Source organism: Colletotrichum paranaense (genome assembly GCF_030867605.1).
Source record: "Colletotrichum paranaense strain IMI 384185 chromosome Unknown Scaffold_20.1, whole genome shotgun sequence".
NCBI classification, from domain to species: domain Eukaryota; kingdom Fungi; phylum Ascomycota; class Sordariomycetes; order Glomerellales; family Glomerellaceae; genus Colletotrichum; species Colletotrichum paranaense.
In genome coordinates, this window is record NW_026848978.1 from 472016 (window position 1) to 487149 (window position 15134).

At 54.7% G+C, this 15134-nt stretch overlaps 5 protein-coding genes across 5 annotated transcripts; 3 read left to right on the forward strand and 2 right to left on the reverse strand.

Annotated features, from left to right (window-relative positions):
- Nucleotides 1-1082: 1082 nt before the first annotated feature.
- On the forward strand, nt 1083-2210 carry CPAR01_15679 (uncharacterized protein; the record flags this gene model as incomplete). Its single annotated transcript, XM_060499927.1, has 3 exons — nt 1083-1168; nt 1253-1998; nt 2092-2210. The coding sequence occupies 3 exons, from the start codon at nt 1083-1085 to the stop codon at nt 2208-2210; spliced, it is 951 nt and encodes a 316-aa protein (XP_060341503.1).
- A 449-nt stretch (nt 2211-2659) lies between these two features.
- Nucleotides 2660-5344, reverse strand: CPAR01_15680 (Mak10 subunit; the record flags this gene model as incomplete). Its single annotated transcript, XM_060499928.1, has 7 exons — nt 2660-3931; nt 3993-4454; nt 4522-4749; nt 4801-4929; nt 4993-5060; nt 5121-5243; nt 5311-5344. The coding sequence occupies 7 exons, from the start codon at nt 5342-5344 to the stop codon at nt 2660-2662; spliced, it is 2316 nt and encodes a 771-aa protein (XP_060341504.1).
- Nucleotides 5345-6015: 671 nt separating this feature from the next.
- CPAR01_15681 (uncharacterized protein) lies at nt 6016-6432 on the reverse strand (the record flags this gene model as incomplete). Its single annotated transcript, XM_060499929.1, has 3 exons — nt 6016-6084; nt 6158-6272; nt 6401-6432. The coding sequence occupies 3 exons, from the start codon at nt 6430-6432 to the stop codon at nt 6016-6018; spliced, it is 216 nt and encodes a 71-aa protein (XP_060341505.1).
- A 1027-nt stretch (nt 6433-7459) lies between these two features.
- On the forward strand, nt 7460-8829 carry CPAR01_15682 (tetracycline resistance protein from transposon; the record flags this gene model as incomplete). Its single annotated transcript, XM_060499930.1, has 2 exons — nt 7460-7502; nt 7598-8829. 2 exons carry the CDS (start codon nt 7460-7462, stop codon nt 8827-8829), a joined length of 1275 nt encoding a protein of 424 aa, XP_060341506.1.
- A 2151-nt stretch (nt 8830-10980) lies between these two features.
- On the forward strand, nt 10981-14106 carry CPAR01_15683 (actin interacting protein 3; the record flags this gene model as incomplete). Its single annotated transcript, XM_060499931.1, has 2 exons — nt 10981-11151; nt 11290-14106. 2 exons carry the CDS (start codon nt 10981-10983, stop codon nt 14104-14106), a joined length of 2988 nt encoding a protein of 995 aa, XP_060341507.1.
- Between the last annotated feature and the right edge of the window lie 1028 nt (nt 14107-15134).

Consider the following 15134-nt stretch of genomic DNA (forward strand, 5'->3'; position numbering starts at 1 on the left):
CTTTTCCCCGCTGTTCCGATCAGTCCCGCTCTTCCAGGTGGCCCACCCAGATTCCCAGTCCGTGAAAATATCCCTCGTCAGCTTCGTCGAAAAGAGTTAGCTGATGCGCCTTTGAATAAGTACGGACGCTGATGGTGGGTGCCTTTGATGCCCTTGCCTTATCTCAAGGAAAGAGGGTCGCGAAGCTGTCATGATCGGATTTTGTACCCTGGTCTATCAGGCAAATGCGATAGGCATTCTCTCCCTTGATGCTCGGCAGTACTTCCGTTTCTCCAAATGGACCTTGGCTGGCTTACATCCCAGCGGAACCGGTGCCGAGGCATTGCCGGGTAGAAATCACTAGGTACAATGTCTCCCGCCTTATACAACATTCCTGTTCATGATCATACTGCTACATGGCTCCGACTCTTCTGATGCTTTCCTTCTATTCAGATGTTGTATCAACTGTGTGCTTGATCATTAAAAAGAAACACAAGTAAGAAAAGAAGATGGGAAGCGTATTTTCTTCCCAAATGAAGCATATCTTCCCAGGCCCCGAAATAGCTCCGACCCCACGAGCTCCCGAAGGGACCCGGATTCCCAGGCCGTGCCAGGCGTGCCACGGTGCCAGGCTTCTGGGGAGGAGCCCCATCACATGCGACCCCTTTGTCATCCCCCTTGTCCTGTGATCGCGCGCATGAAATATATAGCACGGCAGGTAATGACATAACTGGGGTTAAGGTTCTTAGCGGCAGACGACGACGCCCATCACTGCCCTCCCTCACTCCCTCCGACCCCCCCCCCCTTCGGCATTGAAAACGTGCTTGACCTCGGCTCCCCAAAACCCAAAAGGGACCGAACGTTCTTGTTTGAGATGGTATAGGGCCAGTCAGCAGCAACCTTTCCTACCACTGCCATTATTATTATTACTACAACCATCGCAACGATACCATCTACACCCCATCGTCACCCGCATTTGGATGCAGCATCAGTTTTGAATCGATAATATCATCGTCTCATCTATCGAACCTTTTTGCCCACGAACTTATACCACGACACCACACCCACCATCCACTCAACCTCAACCCAATTCGCAAGCAACCATGTCGAAGCCAGTCCTCCCCCAAAACGACAATGTCGCCCACGCCCTCGCCGGTGCCGGCGGCGGTCTCCTCTCCATGGCCCTGACGTAAGGCCACCACAAACCCCCCCCCCCCTCCTGTCTTATACCCCAAGAGACACTCTTCTAATCCGCGCGCACCCGCGCCAACAGCTACCCTCTCATCACCCTCTCCACCCGAGCCCAAGTCGAATCTAAGCGCGCCGACTCGGCCTTCCTCACGGCCGTCCAGAAGATCGTAGCCCGCGAGGGCGTCTCGGGCCTCTACTCGGGCCTCGAATCCGCCCTCTTCGGCATCAGCGTCACCAACTTCGTCTACTACTACTGGTACGAGTGGACCCGCGCCTTCTTCGAGGCCGCCGCCGAGAAGGCCGGCCGCGCCAGCAAGAAGCTCACGACCGTCGAGTCCATGATCGCCGGCGCCATCGCCGGCTCCGCGACCGTCATCATCACGAACCCCATCTGGGTCGTCAACACCCGCATGACCACCCGCGGCGGCAAGGGCAAGGAGGCCGGCTCCACCGACGAGGAGGCACAGGCCGCGAAGCCCAAGAAGGCGCCCTCGACCATCGGCACCCTCCTGGCGCTCCTCAAGAATGAGGGACCCCAGGCCCTCTTCAACGGCGTCATCCCGGCGCTGGTGCTCGTCATCAACCCCATCCTGCAGTACACCCTCTTTGAGCAGATGAAGAACACGGTCGAGAAGAAGAGGCGGGTCACGCCGACCATTGCCTTCTTCCTCGGCGCCGCGGGCAAGCTGTTTGCGACCTCGGTCACGTACCCGTACATCACGGTCAAGAGCCAGATGCACGTCGCCGGCAACGGCGAGAAGAAGGAGGGTATGTCCCAGGCCATTAGCAGAGTCATCCGCGAGGAGGGATACGCCGGTCTCTACAAGGGTGAGTGTTGCCTCGGATGTCGTTCCGAGATGGTGTCCCCCCCTTTTTTCGGTCCTGCAATGCTGACTTTTTTCTTCTCTTTTTTTTTCACAGGTATCGGCCCCAAGGTCACCCAGAGTGTGTTGACCGCCGCATTGCTCTTTGCCTTCAAGGATGTTCTCTACGAGCAGACCGTGAAGCTCAGGTCGATTGCCGCCAAGAAGCGCGCGTAAAATTCACGTCCAAAGAAGATCCCGAGTTACCCCTCCCCCGCTCCGAGTCAAACAACATGACATCGGGGTAGGTGGAGGGATGGGACATACCAGCATATATATGTAGACACAAGCAAGCTAGAGGCAACAAGTGCGCATATCAGCGTGAGCCGCTTAGCGTATATGCAAGCAAGCAGTCATTTTTCATGACAAGACAAGAACCTGTATTGATTTTTATGTGGGAATATCAACACGGGGGTAAAAAACGGGTTGGACAAAGCGTTGATTGGACACATGGGATTACTCTGGATTTAAGTATCACATGATTCCCGGCAAATTTGGAAAGGGGGTGGGTGGGTGTATTCTATGAATTTGTTTTTTTTTTCTCTTAGAAAGTAGGATATCAATAATCCACCACGTATCTACTTCTCATGTGCCACATATATTCTCTACCAAAAGTCATATAAATCTCATGCGACGGGTATGATTCGCGGAACGATCCACCACTCGTGATATGACTTGTCAGGAGTCGGCACCTCGGCCTTGACCTTCAGTTCTCCGCCCTCGCCGCCCGACTTGTCCAGCGCCTTTCGCACAACCGACACGGCCAACCCCGTGGCGATGCACGCCTTGAGCCCGTTCTTCACCGACGGCACCCACCGATCATGCGACCCGACGGAAAACGCCTCGGCCTCGGAAAACTTGCTCATCACCTCCAGCGCCCTTTTCGCGCCCGCCACAGCCCGGTCGGCAAGCTCCAGTAGGTCGCGCGCCGGGCAGTCTGACTGCGAGGTGCCGACGGTGTATTCCTCAAACGTCGGGAGCGAGGGCAGGCCGATGGCGGCAAAGGGCTTCATGCGCAGCTCGTAGCGGAGCTCGTCGGTGCTGTAGGGTCGCGGGGGCGGGGTGATGAGGTGGTGGCGGTGGAGGACGGTGTAGAGGCAGCAGAGGGCGTCGGCGAGGCTTTCTGTCGCGGCGGCGTCGAGGAGGGTTTGGCGGAGGAAGGAGAGGGATTTGGTGTATTGGGCTTCTGCGGCGGGTGTGAGGCCCCCAGAGGACGATGATGATGTTGCTGATTTGTTGCTGGCCCCTGAGCGGGCTTGGTTCAGACTCCGGACGACGAACGATTTTATGCGCTCGACGTGTTGAAGGCGGTTCTTTGCGAGGAAGTTGAGATACCAGTACATGCCGGCCAGCTCGTCCGGCTGGTAGACCTCAAGCTCGAAGCCGAGCTGGACGATCCACTCCATCTGTTTGATCTTGTACAGGTACGCCCACGACGAGAGCGGAAGGGACCACTGCTCGACGGGCTGGCCGGCGGCCGACTGATACACGAGGGGCCGCTCGCCGGTGTGCTCCTGAAGGACCTGGTCGATGTCCTCAGCGTCGAACTGGAGGTTCTCCCAGTCGCGGACAATGTGGCACAGGGTGCGGCGGACGCGGCACCGGTTCTGGCAAAAGGTGCGGAGGATGTCGAGGTAGGGCTGGGCGGCGCGCCTGCGGAAGGATTCCATGGTGTCGGCGATGGCTACACGCGGGTCCTGCGGGGCCTCGACGTCGTCGTTGGCGCGGTCGAGAAGGGGGCTGTTGGGGAGAGAGACGATGGAGAGGTCGTCGTCGAGGAGCTGGCGGATGGACTTGTGGCCGAGGACTTGCATGTCTTTGAAGAGGAAGCTTTGGAGGAGGGTGCGGACGAAGATGAGGGGCTGGGGCTTCTTCGCTTGGAAGGTTGTGACGTAGGTCTAGACGTTTTTGTATGAGTAGTTGATCAAAAGAATGGGGATGTGTTTGTGAGATAAGTACCTGGAGGCAGATGGCGTCGGTGTAGTCGAGCACTCCCACAACTTCCAGTCCGTCGCTAATCATCTTCGTGAGGTGCCCAAAGGCGTCATCAAAACTTATCTCGACAATCGGTCGCGGCGGCATCGTGCTGGCGAGCTTGCGTTGCAGTTTCGCACTACAAGCCTCAGGCACGGGCTTTCCGAGCGCATGAGTGCTCTTAATACCAGGAAGCAAATCCAGAGCCTCTTTCCAAGGGCTTCTAATGAGGGCCGGGTCTGTCCGGTACTGCGTGTGGTCTATGGCTGCGAGGAACGTGTATCGGAGGAGTAGCCTATTGTTGAGGGCGTCTATGGTTTCCTTTGGTATTGAATCCGATAGTTGCCGCAGAATGAAGCTTGCGTCCTTGAGGACATCGCGTACAGACTCTACGCTGAAATCATCGAGGAGGATCCTGTTGTACGTATTTGTGACAAAGTCCTCTTCCTATACCAGTTGGTTAGCTGAGGAGATGGAGTGGAGGTGAGGCGAGTCGCTGTGCGAAAAGACTCACTTCATAGTAATGCTCATTCTTGATCCTCTCGTTGACATTGCCGCACGTCTTTAAGAGTCCCAAGCAATATGCTCTAAGAACGGCATGCATCGGCGCCGGCGGCGTGCCGTTGGCATCCCTGATGAAGTGCGCGTCGTCGATGGTGGCAGGATTCGGCATGAGAATCGACTCGACGTATACGCTTGTGAGGACGGTCTGAGAGAGAGGATATCCAACATGCCAGGCCATCTGCAAACCAAGTCAGCAGAGAGAAAATGACTCTACCGGCGCGATACTAACTTCATGGCAGAGCAGCTGGTCGATTATGCCAAGAACCTCCTCAGGGAGAAGAGGGCGTGTCACATCATAGTCCACGTCTAGCGAATCCTCGGCTTCCAAGCAACCGCTGTCCATCTTCGGGTCCATGATCTGGGTGGCCGTCAGTAGGGAGCCCCTCATAGTCTCCGTCAAACCCCTCATCGGCCCACGTACCTCGAGAGCCCCAACGGACTCAAACAACGTGAAGAAGCCATCCTTGACCAGTTCGCCAGGGGCAAGCGCTGCGCAAGACGGTCAGTCCAACATCTTGTTTTCGTTATGGTAGGATTTCTGCAGCTTACTTTCCGCGGCTGTCTTGAATTTTGACGTGATATCAAAAGCGACGATGCCGTTGTTTGACGCCTTGGGCGGAGGCGGCGGAGGGTGGGGTTGGCGGTCCAGCTCAAGCGAGAGCCTTGAAATGTCTTGAGAATCGGTGAGTGGAACGTGATGCCAAAAAAGGGTCTTGATCGGGCTGGGATATTTCCTTACCATCAGACATTCCAAAGCCGGACGGGATGGCCATATCAGCAACTGCACCTCATGAGACTCTTGGGTTGAGTGAGTGCGTTGAGTGCAGGTTTTAGTGAGGTCACAGTTGCATTGGCCTGGGCATGGATATGCCCATCAAGGAGAAAAAAAGGCCGGTAAATTCGGGAACACGATGATTGCCCTAAGTCCCTTATGAAATGATTTTCAACAAGCAGTTGAGAATAAAAGTGCAACGGTAACGTCTTTTGTCTCTACATGAAAACTGCGAATTTGGTGTTGTTGCAAATTACGGGTATATGGAACGGGAAACATGGAGTGATTGACTGATCACAACCGAATTTGTCCGGCAGGCGGGCAAATTTGGGTGGAGGGAACCTGGAAAGCACGCCCAACATACTGGCCAACGTCGAGCGAAAGCGCGCGCTGGTCACCCGCAACCCGCCCCCGACATCGCAACATTTCATCACCGGCCCCTGGCAGTGCACGTATTCAATTTAGATCGATCAACAAAGTCTTAGCATGGCATTTCGATTGATAGATTTTATGCCCAGTTTTTCATATGATACAGCAGCTCAACTGTCAAGCTGAAGCCGGCGGGTACCCGGGGAGGGTGTCTTCACTCCCCATCATTCCCCATCTATCCCTCGACAACCCTCGGATGCAACTCCCTCTTTGTCTCTCTCACACGTGTGTCCGTTCGGAAATTTACGAAGAAGGGGGAGGAGCGTTGACGGTGGCCTCAGCAAGGTTCTTGACCTCGCCCTGCTTGCCGTTCTGCGATTGCGGTACATTGGAGTCAGCCATTCTGTTCGATGCCCATCGCCATATGTTCGGATCGCTTTCTCACCTCCCACTTGGCGAAACGGAGATCCATCTCTCCACGACGCTCAGCAATGAGTCTCTTGTCCTCCTTCAAGCTGCGGCGCACGACGCGCGAGGCGACGGCGAGGTAGCGGTTGTAGCTGGAAATCGGGGGTTGCCGGGTTAGCTTTTTCCTTCCTTTTCTCTCTCGGCTTTGGTCGCGGGTGGTGCCCAATTGCAACGGGTGCAAAGAAGGCTCGGGAGAAGGGCGTTCGTCAATTGAACTCACGTGATACCGGCGGCTTTCCAGGCGAAGACCATTTTGGCGGTTTGTTTGGTTTTGTTGATGGACGAGGTTATATGGGGGGGCAGTCAGCTCGGGCGGATGTGATCAATTGAAGGTTTCTGGATTCCCCGAAGTGCAAGCTCCGAGTTCGATGCCTTTGTGGCCTGAGGCAGACAGAGCCTCAAGCGACGAGGACGGCACTGGACGGCTGAGCGGGTCTCCACTCTTCTCAGGTTCTCTGTGCCTCACAGGCCTTGAAGCCAGGTACTTTGGTACTTGACCACTCAGAACTCGGAAAGATGAGATGGCAGCATCCCTTTCTGATATTCAAACTTCACTGCAGCAACACAACACGAAATTTTTGTCGCTTGTCACCAAGAGTAGCCTCGTTGGAGCCGGATCTTGCGGCTGTGAGGTCACGGCTATTCGGCGTTAAGCTTTGCACTATTTTGAGGCTGTAATGCTCAGCTGCGTCATCGCCTTTTACATGTCTAGTGCGACTTACAACGTGGAACGGGTTTCGCAGGAAAGCTGTTAGTCTAAAAGTTCGTGTAAAACGGGATTCCGGAGCAATTATCTTGGGACTCTACGCAACCACTCAAGAAGCCACCGTCCTCCCTAGCCACATACGACATGTTCCTGGACACTTTCTCTGATGTTTTTCGAGTGATGACAACGACTAGTGCGTTTGTGCTTGAGTACTAGCGAATGCAGGTGCGAGAGAGCCGCGTCTAGGTATCCTCCTTCTTCGATGCTTGCCAAACGGGCAGACTAACGTCGTTGATTCAATTCCGGCACTACTAATCCGGTGGCATGTACTTAACACGCTTCTGTCCACGCGAACTTCCTTCCGATTGTCTTGCCTTGGGAGATAATCTAATGTACCGCGCTATCCTCGCCAAACAAGAACTTCAATACACGAGTTATAAGTCCTTCGAGCCTGTCAAATTAAGCAGAGCACTTGCGTTGTCTACCCCAGTATCTTTAATTGGACCCATCAGTTAAGAGCATCAACTACGTGAAGTTGAACTGTCATCACTCACCCGATAGCCCTTGTCAGCCATGTCAAATCCCAAGATAGCAATCATAGGAGCAGGGCCTGCAGGTAAGCTGCTTATTTTTAAAACATCCGTACTACACCACGACCACGCTCATACGGATCTGCCCAGTCAGCGTGCAAACTGACAAATCTCCCTCCAGGATGTCTACTAGCACGCCTCTTACACCTCGCCAAGATCGAAGCGACCGTCTTCGAGAGCGAGGCCTCGCCAAACTTTCGATCGCAGGGCGGGAGTCTGGATTTACATACAGACACCGGGCTGGCCGCGCTTAAGGAGGCCGGCCTCTTTGACGAGTTCCTCAAGCACGCGCGGTACGACGGCCAGTACATGGCCATCGTCGACAAGGACAACAAGCCGTGGTTCGTCAATTCCGCGACGGGGCTCGGCAGCTCGCTACAGGAGCGTCCGGAGATTGACCGGCCCAAGTTGCGTGAGATCCTTGCCGAGTCTCTTCCGCCGGATATGATTAAATGGGGTCACCGACTCAAGGAAGTCAGAGAAGACGGCAGTCTTGTGTTTGGACATACTAGTATTGGTGGTTTCGATCTGGTTGTAGGCGCAGACGGGGCGTGGAGCAAGGTCCGCAAGCTTCTGGCGCCGGATATCAAGCCTCTGTGGACGGGAATCAAGCTATTCGGCATGAGCATCCCGAACGCGGCCGAGACGGCTCCTCAAGTGTACAAGCTTGCCAACAGGGGTAGCGTCTTTGCCAACAGCGACGGCAAGCGTCTCTCGATTCAACAGATGGGCGATGGCAGCCTGAGCATATATGCGTCGAGCACTGGCGGCGGCGGGGAGGACTGGGCGTCTCCCGAGGTCTGCGGGTATGATCCGCACGACCTCGAGGCAGTCAAGAAGGCGCTTCTGGTCTTATATCAGGACTGGGCTCCGGAGCTCACCGAGGCGATCATCAAGGCTGCGGGGGAGTGCACTCCTAGGTCGCTTTATATGCTCCCCGTGGGCTTCACCTGGCCGCACCGGCGCGGCGTGACAGTCATTGGAGATGCGGCGCACTTGATGACGCCATTTGCTGGCGAGGGAGTTAATGTTGCGCTTGAGGATGCGATGAAGCTGGCCAAAGCCATCATCAGCGCCGTCGCCGAGAGCAGTGATGCAAGTGCAGATGCACCCAGATATCTAGATAAGAGGATCGAGGCGTTTGAGAAGGATATGTTCCCCCGTATGGAAAAGGTGCAGCGGCTGACGGACGAGCTCATGCACGACTTCATGTTCACTGAAGGTTCGCCGCGGACGACCATCGCGAGATCGATAGCGAGGCATGTCAAGTTCGAGACGCCGTGGGTGTTGCATCCGTTGGCGAGTGCCATGGTACACTCGTTCTTTTTCATGCGAAGGATGCTGGCGTCTTAGTAGGAAGCAGGTGTGGCTGAGCTCTTTTTTGTAGAATGCGGTGAGGTATGGAACGAAGCACGATAGGTTTTGGAGTCGGGTTAAGGTCCCTGTAGCCCATGTTCATGCTTTATTTTCCGCACTTGGTGCCAATGGAACCCATGACTCTGGGAGGGGGGAGGAAAGGACAAGGTGATCTTCTAGTTTGGCGAGTGGCGCAGTGCCCTGTCACGACCTGTCAACCGCAAGAAACGTAGCCAGGATTCCAGTAATGACAAGCTCTGGATGCAACTGCTAGCACAAGATTTCGAAAGAGCTCAATGGTTCGTGGCGTAGATCATGGAGAATAAAGTACAACGAACCACTCGAGGATTGGCCCTATGGTTGCAGTCTGGTGATGTAAGGACGCGACTGAGCCATGGACAGCCCAGCCAGGAGGGAAAAGGTTGAAACACCAGACTCGTTTTCCTCTGACAACGGCTCGCAGGGTTTAGACGTCGAGCAAACACACCGTTACTCTTTGGTGGTCTGGTAGACTCGAATGACAGGAGGATAAATGGAAAGCTTGAATGCACTGACCGTGGCTTCGTTGGCTTTTACCCCATCAGGGCGTCTGAAGAAAGAGCATCTATCCGTACAATTCTGGAGCTAGCCGGAGTAACGCCCGGACGCTTCTCTCCATCCTGTATCTTGCACATGCGAGATAGTGCATATCAGGTGGGCGTCCATCGCGATGAAGTTGAGATGTTCCCATACGATATGAGGACTAGCTTCGAGATGTTCGTAGTGCACCCCGCTCTACAGAGCAAACATCACAGACTATCAATGTTTTGAAACATTCGTTAGTGTTTCATCCATGATGTTGTATGCAATTTCAGGCTCAAGGAGTGTGATATTCCTGGTTCTGGTTGACATAGTGGTTGAGTGGTGGCGATGAACGATGAGTGGTGAGTGGTGAGTGCCCTGGTGAGTGGTACCGAGTTGCATATCGAGTGGCTGGTAAACGGGGCACGTGCACCCTGGATTCATCCTTGACCGGGGTGTCAAGCCACCGAGGAGCCAGTGGAAGGAGTCCAGTCAGCGCTCCACTGTCAGGATGAGGTGACGGGCAGCGGACTTGGACTGGGGGGGCCGCTTTACAGTACACCCGACGAGTACCGTGCCACGCGTGCCACGAGGTACTCCGTACCTTATGCTTTACCTTTGGTACTCCGTTCTCTGACTGGGGGAGGGGGATGACGGCGAACCAGGGCATAGAAACAGCCAAAGGGCAAGGTTAAAGAAAGAGGAGAACACTGAAGAAGAAAAAAGGCAGAGCATGGAAAGTGTGCGGTCCCGTCCCCCTGGCCTTGGGGGCCTTTCCAATCTTTGGGCTGTAGAAGTTCTGGGTCTTTGGGCCGAAAAAAAGCTACGGATACGGCCAGAGACCTCTCCGCTTTCCGAACACGGTTCGACATTGCATATACGTGCTACCATTTGTACCTCGTACATACATACTTCACCTGAAATTCCACATCCTAATTGCTGTGCTGTGCACCCTGCTCTGCATTCTGCAATGCCTTTTTGCGCTCTGCCATCTGCAACCGATCCTGGGCTTGTCGACTTTTCCTCCCTGAGGTTTCGCTACTAATAACACAATCTGCGACATTCTGCGCGCCTCACATCTTGTTACGGACGACAACGCCATCGACGGCGTCCCCGATAACGTCTCACCCACCACCTATATCGCAGAACTTCCGCTCGCTTCTTCGGGACGCGTTTTAGCCCTTGCTTCTACAGCTTCCATCTCGCCCACAGAACACCCACTCACCCTTCGTACCGAACCGGACGGCTTCCCTACCGCCGACCACCGTTCGCCGTATCGATCTCTTCGCCCTCGGACTAGGCATCAAATGAGACGAAGCTCACCATATTGCCCCGACGTACGCACATACACCTCGGCAGCAGCTTCGCAGAGTCCGTCCTTTGCTGTCTTTGCTTCCCGTGGCATGAACTTCAATTTTCTGCTTCAATAAACGTTTGCGAGCCAATCCAGCCATTTCCACACGCTTCTCCCGACTCACTCGGCTTAAGTTTTTGGGTACCTTGTCTCGGAGAATCTGTTTGGGGAAGCGCAAGGAAGAGGTGGACCAGATCATCGCAAAGACAGAAAACCCGCCGACTTGAGTTACGATGCAGGCGCCGACCCCTTCTCAGCGCATGCAACGGCGCTCCCCAGGTGCCGAACCTGGGCCGCCACCAAATGTGCCCGTCCGGTCAATATCACCGGGTACCGGTATGCAGCCGAGAGCTTCCAACGCCTCGAACCGATCCGCCCCGCCAAATGGGATGCGGAGGTCAAATGTGAGTCTGATTACGCATTCCAACATCCGGGAAGCCACCCTCGAGCTTCCACCAGATACGGTGACTGCGTAACGAGTCCTTGAGCCTCTGCCACCACTGTTCTTGTATGTCAGCAGCTGACCGAGTTTCGATCCACAGAATTCTACCAGCAGCAGCTCAGCCATGCCCTTATCGCAAATTGAGAAGAGCGTTACTCACTTGCTAGTCGCAACCAAACAACTCCTGGAAACTCTCACACAATGGTCGCGCGGCCAAGCTACCGACGGTCAGGTTTCCGATGTGTACGTTAGACTAGGGTACGAGTTCAACATGGCATGCCGAGCCTTCACTGCCATCAATGTGGACACCTCCGACCTAGGCAACGTTCCCGAACTGCTACGAAGCATACTAGAGTCTACCTTGAGCCAAGAAGCGAGCACCGAAAGCTTGGAGAAATACCTTCCACGAATTCGAGATATCATTATCAACCTGCTACATGGCCTGAAGCGCAAACAGCAAAAGTTGCGGCAAAAACAACCACGAGACAGGGAAAGCGGGGGTTCAGCTAATGCGCCGGAGAGGACGACGAGCACGAGTACGATTGGCAGTGGGAACACGGGGTTGACGAATCTGTTGGAGGAGGGCATTCAGAATGGCTATCGACCAGACGCTCAGAGGGAATCCTCCCAATCTGCCGGTGCCGCCCCGACAAGCACCTCTCCAAGTCGTCGACACCTGCCCCCGAGAGACCAGTCGCGAGGTTCCGTCAACTCAGAGCAGTCTTCCATGTCTAGCACGACGATGCAAAACATACCCGTTATGCCTCCTTACCCCGGCGATGAGGCGACGATGCCCTCTGCGCCGTCTGGAGAAGTCAACGTTGACTCGTTCCCGCCGCCACCGCCTCCTCCAAAGCAGCAATCAAGCGCATTTGCGGCTTTGCAGAAGGGAGGTGATCTGGAGAGAAGAGCTTCCCGGCGTTACTCGCAGTATCAAATATCTAAGCACCTAGGCAGCGCCATGAATGGCGTGCCCATGCTGCCATCACAAAACTCCCCGATACCGAACCGTGGCCGGGGCGAAGTCCGGGAGTCTCTGCGTGCTGTTCAGACCCGAGAGACGCTCCGCCAAAACCGGGCCTCGAAACAACCGCAACTAGATACCTCTCCTGCACCGAGTCGTGCCGAGGCCGCAGCGGAGCTGTCGGCAGGCAGGCCCGAAAGCCCAACGATACAAACGCCGGAAGACAAGTACCCTAAACCCAGCGCTACACTGAAAGGCCCTATGAGCGATGATCTCCCTATAATGTCACCCGACGACGATGATGGCAAGCCCGATCCACCGCGTAAAGATGAACCCAAGGTCTCATCAGGGATCAAGACCCCGGAGAAGAAGCGCGACGCCAGTTTTCTTCACGAGCAGTCTCCGCCCTTGACCACAGAACTCACTTTGTTCCTGCAATACAAGTCCAAAGTCAAGAAGTTTGTGCTACCTGAGGGGTACAGCGAGCTCTCGATTGGACGCCTTCAACTGGCGTTTATCGAAAAGTTCTCTTGGAACACACACTCCAATGGTGCTGATCTTCCAGAGATATACATTCAAGACCCCGTATCAGGGGTTAGGCACGAGCTCGAAGATCTGTCAGATATCAAGGATCGAACAGTGTTGGTTTTGAATGTCGAGCCACTCGATGAAGTAAAGCGCCATATCGATGAGGGCATTGGACAACTGAAGAAGATAGTACAGGATGTGAAGCAGAACCAAGACGACCAAGGTCTGGCCCTCCAGCGAGTTTCGGAACGTCAGCAAGAGGCGGTTGCGGAGATGGCCCGGCTTGCTGCCGCTCCTCCGGCGGTGTCTGCGCCTGCTGATGGATCCAAGTCAGTAAGCCTTGCTGGCGGCCGTAAGCTCGCTTCTGGACACATCACCGAGATCCAGACTCTGCGCCGTGACCTTGCTGTCATGCGCCAGGCCTACTCCAGCTTCCAGTCGGAGATCCAAGGCTCAATGTCAGCCATCCGCAGCAAGGCAAGCAATGTCAAGGCGGCGGTGGTCAAGGCCTCGATACCGACCATTGATGGCGAAACCGGTCATGCGTACGTCACCAAGGGTCGCGAGCAGCTCAATACAGATTCCGATCGGCTCGTCACAAAGGTCGACGACCTGCAAGATCTGGTTGAGGACCTCCGCAAAGATGTGGTTCTCCGTGGTGTGCGGCCTCTGCCTAGGCAACTAGAGACTGTCGCCATGGATATCACGAAGCTTTCCAAGGAGCTCAAGAAGGTGGAGGACTACATGAAGGAAGAGAAGCCTATATGGACCAAGATCTGGGAGAAGGAGCTTGAGGACGTGTGCAAGGGCCGTGATGAGCTGCGCCTTATGGAGGATCTCATGATCGATTTGCAGGATGACCTGGAGAAGGCGTCCGAGACCTTTGCGCTCGTCGAGCAGGCTACCAAGGAGCAGCTAAAAGATAACGGGACGGGCGCCAGCGCCGGCAGCGCCCGCAACTTCTCCAAGGGCCTGAACGGCATCGGCAACAGTCTCGACCCGAACGCGGCCAAGGATGGTGTCCTCGGCGAGGTGAGGGCGCTCCAGCCGAATCACGAGAACCGTCTCGAAGCCATCGAACGCGCGGAGAAGCTGAGGCAGAAGGAGCTCGAGGGCCGCAAGGGGAACGAGCTGCAGAGGGAGCTGTCCAACTTTGTCGAGGAGGGGAAGCTAAAGAAGTCCGGCGGCTTTGAGGAGGTGGAGCGGGCGAGGAAGGCCAAGGACGACATGATTCGGAGGCAGGTCTGGGAGAGGCAGAATGGCATCGTTGCGGAGGAGGGCGAGGGGGAGGAGGAAGAGGAGGTTGAATACGAAGAAGTCGAAGAAGAGGAAGAAGAAGAGGAAGAGGAAGGAGAGGCGGGAGCGGAGGCTGAGGCGGCTGAGGCGGAGAAGGCTGCTGCTGCTGCTGCGCCGCCGGCGCCATGAAGATGAAGAAGCAGTGGGCAGTTGGGTTTTTTGTTATAAATGAATGGTCATACACATGTGTTATGGTGTCAATGACCCCGTATGGAGGATATGTCAAACACACTTTTGTTTCTTCTCATCATTACCCTTTGGTGTCCCCCTTTTTTGGCGATCTCATCACTCACTCTGGCCGTATCTTCGCATAGGCGGGGTTTGGGTAGTTCTGTTGTTACCTTGTTTTCCATATCTTTTTTTTGCATTATGGGGGGTTCGAGTTGTATACCTAGCCCTGAATTGGCTGTGTAGGTGTGCCTCGCAGATTTTTGCCATGGTAGCTTAGAGCGAAGGCGAATTATGAAACTTCATTCTTCATATTTTTGCCTAAATACTAATGTCTTTTCTGCTGATGTTGTGTGGATTGGTGCTTGATGTGATGAGATAGATAGGTAGGGAACCTATATTACGTTTAAGCTAAGTTGAACGGAGAGTTTTGTATGGCTGGTCCGATCTGCCAGAAAGCTGAAAACGGTTTGTATTCATTATGATTTGAAGACACATTGCTTTCGCACCCAGCGCGTCTTCTCGCGCTTTCATGGGGGCCCTTTTTCTCCCTAGAAGCTGTGTTCCGATGTCTTTCCTTGTTACCTGGAATCAGATGGGGCACGAAGTTACAAAGTTTCTAGAGAAAGCCTCGCTTTCCTTGCCATGGAGACCAACCGCTTTGGGCGCGAAGTTCTAACATCATTGACGAAAGTCTCCTCTTGGAGAATGAGATTATAGAGACTCTGGGGGAACCTCTTAGAGGCATCGTGATCAGAGCGGAACGGACGAATACAGGAGACTCGCAAGTACCAACGCCACGGTCTAGTCTCTCCGCATCCTCACGCCTCCCACGGCTTGAACATGGCTTGAAACACCACACCATTGCTTGGTAGGATATAACAGTTACACTCAGCCGGCTGGGCAAGGGTTAGAAGAAGCAAGCCTTTCTTTTCATTTAAACATTGTGTGCCGTCAGGACAGTCTTGGGCCGTTTTGACGTACGGGTA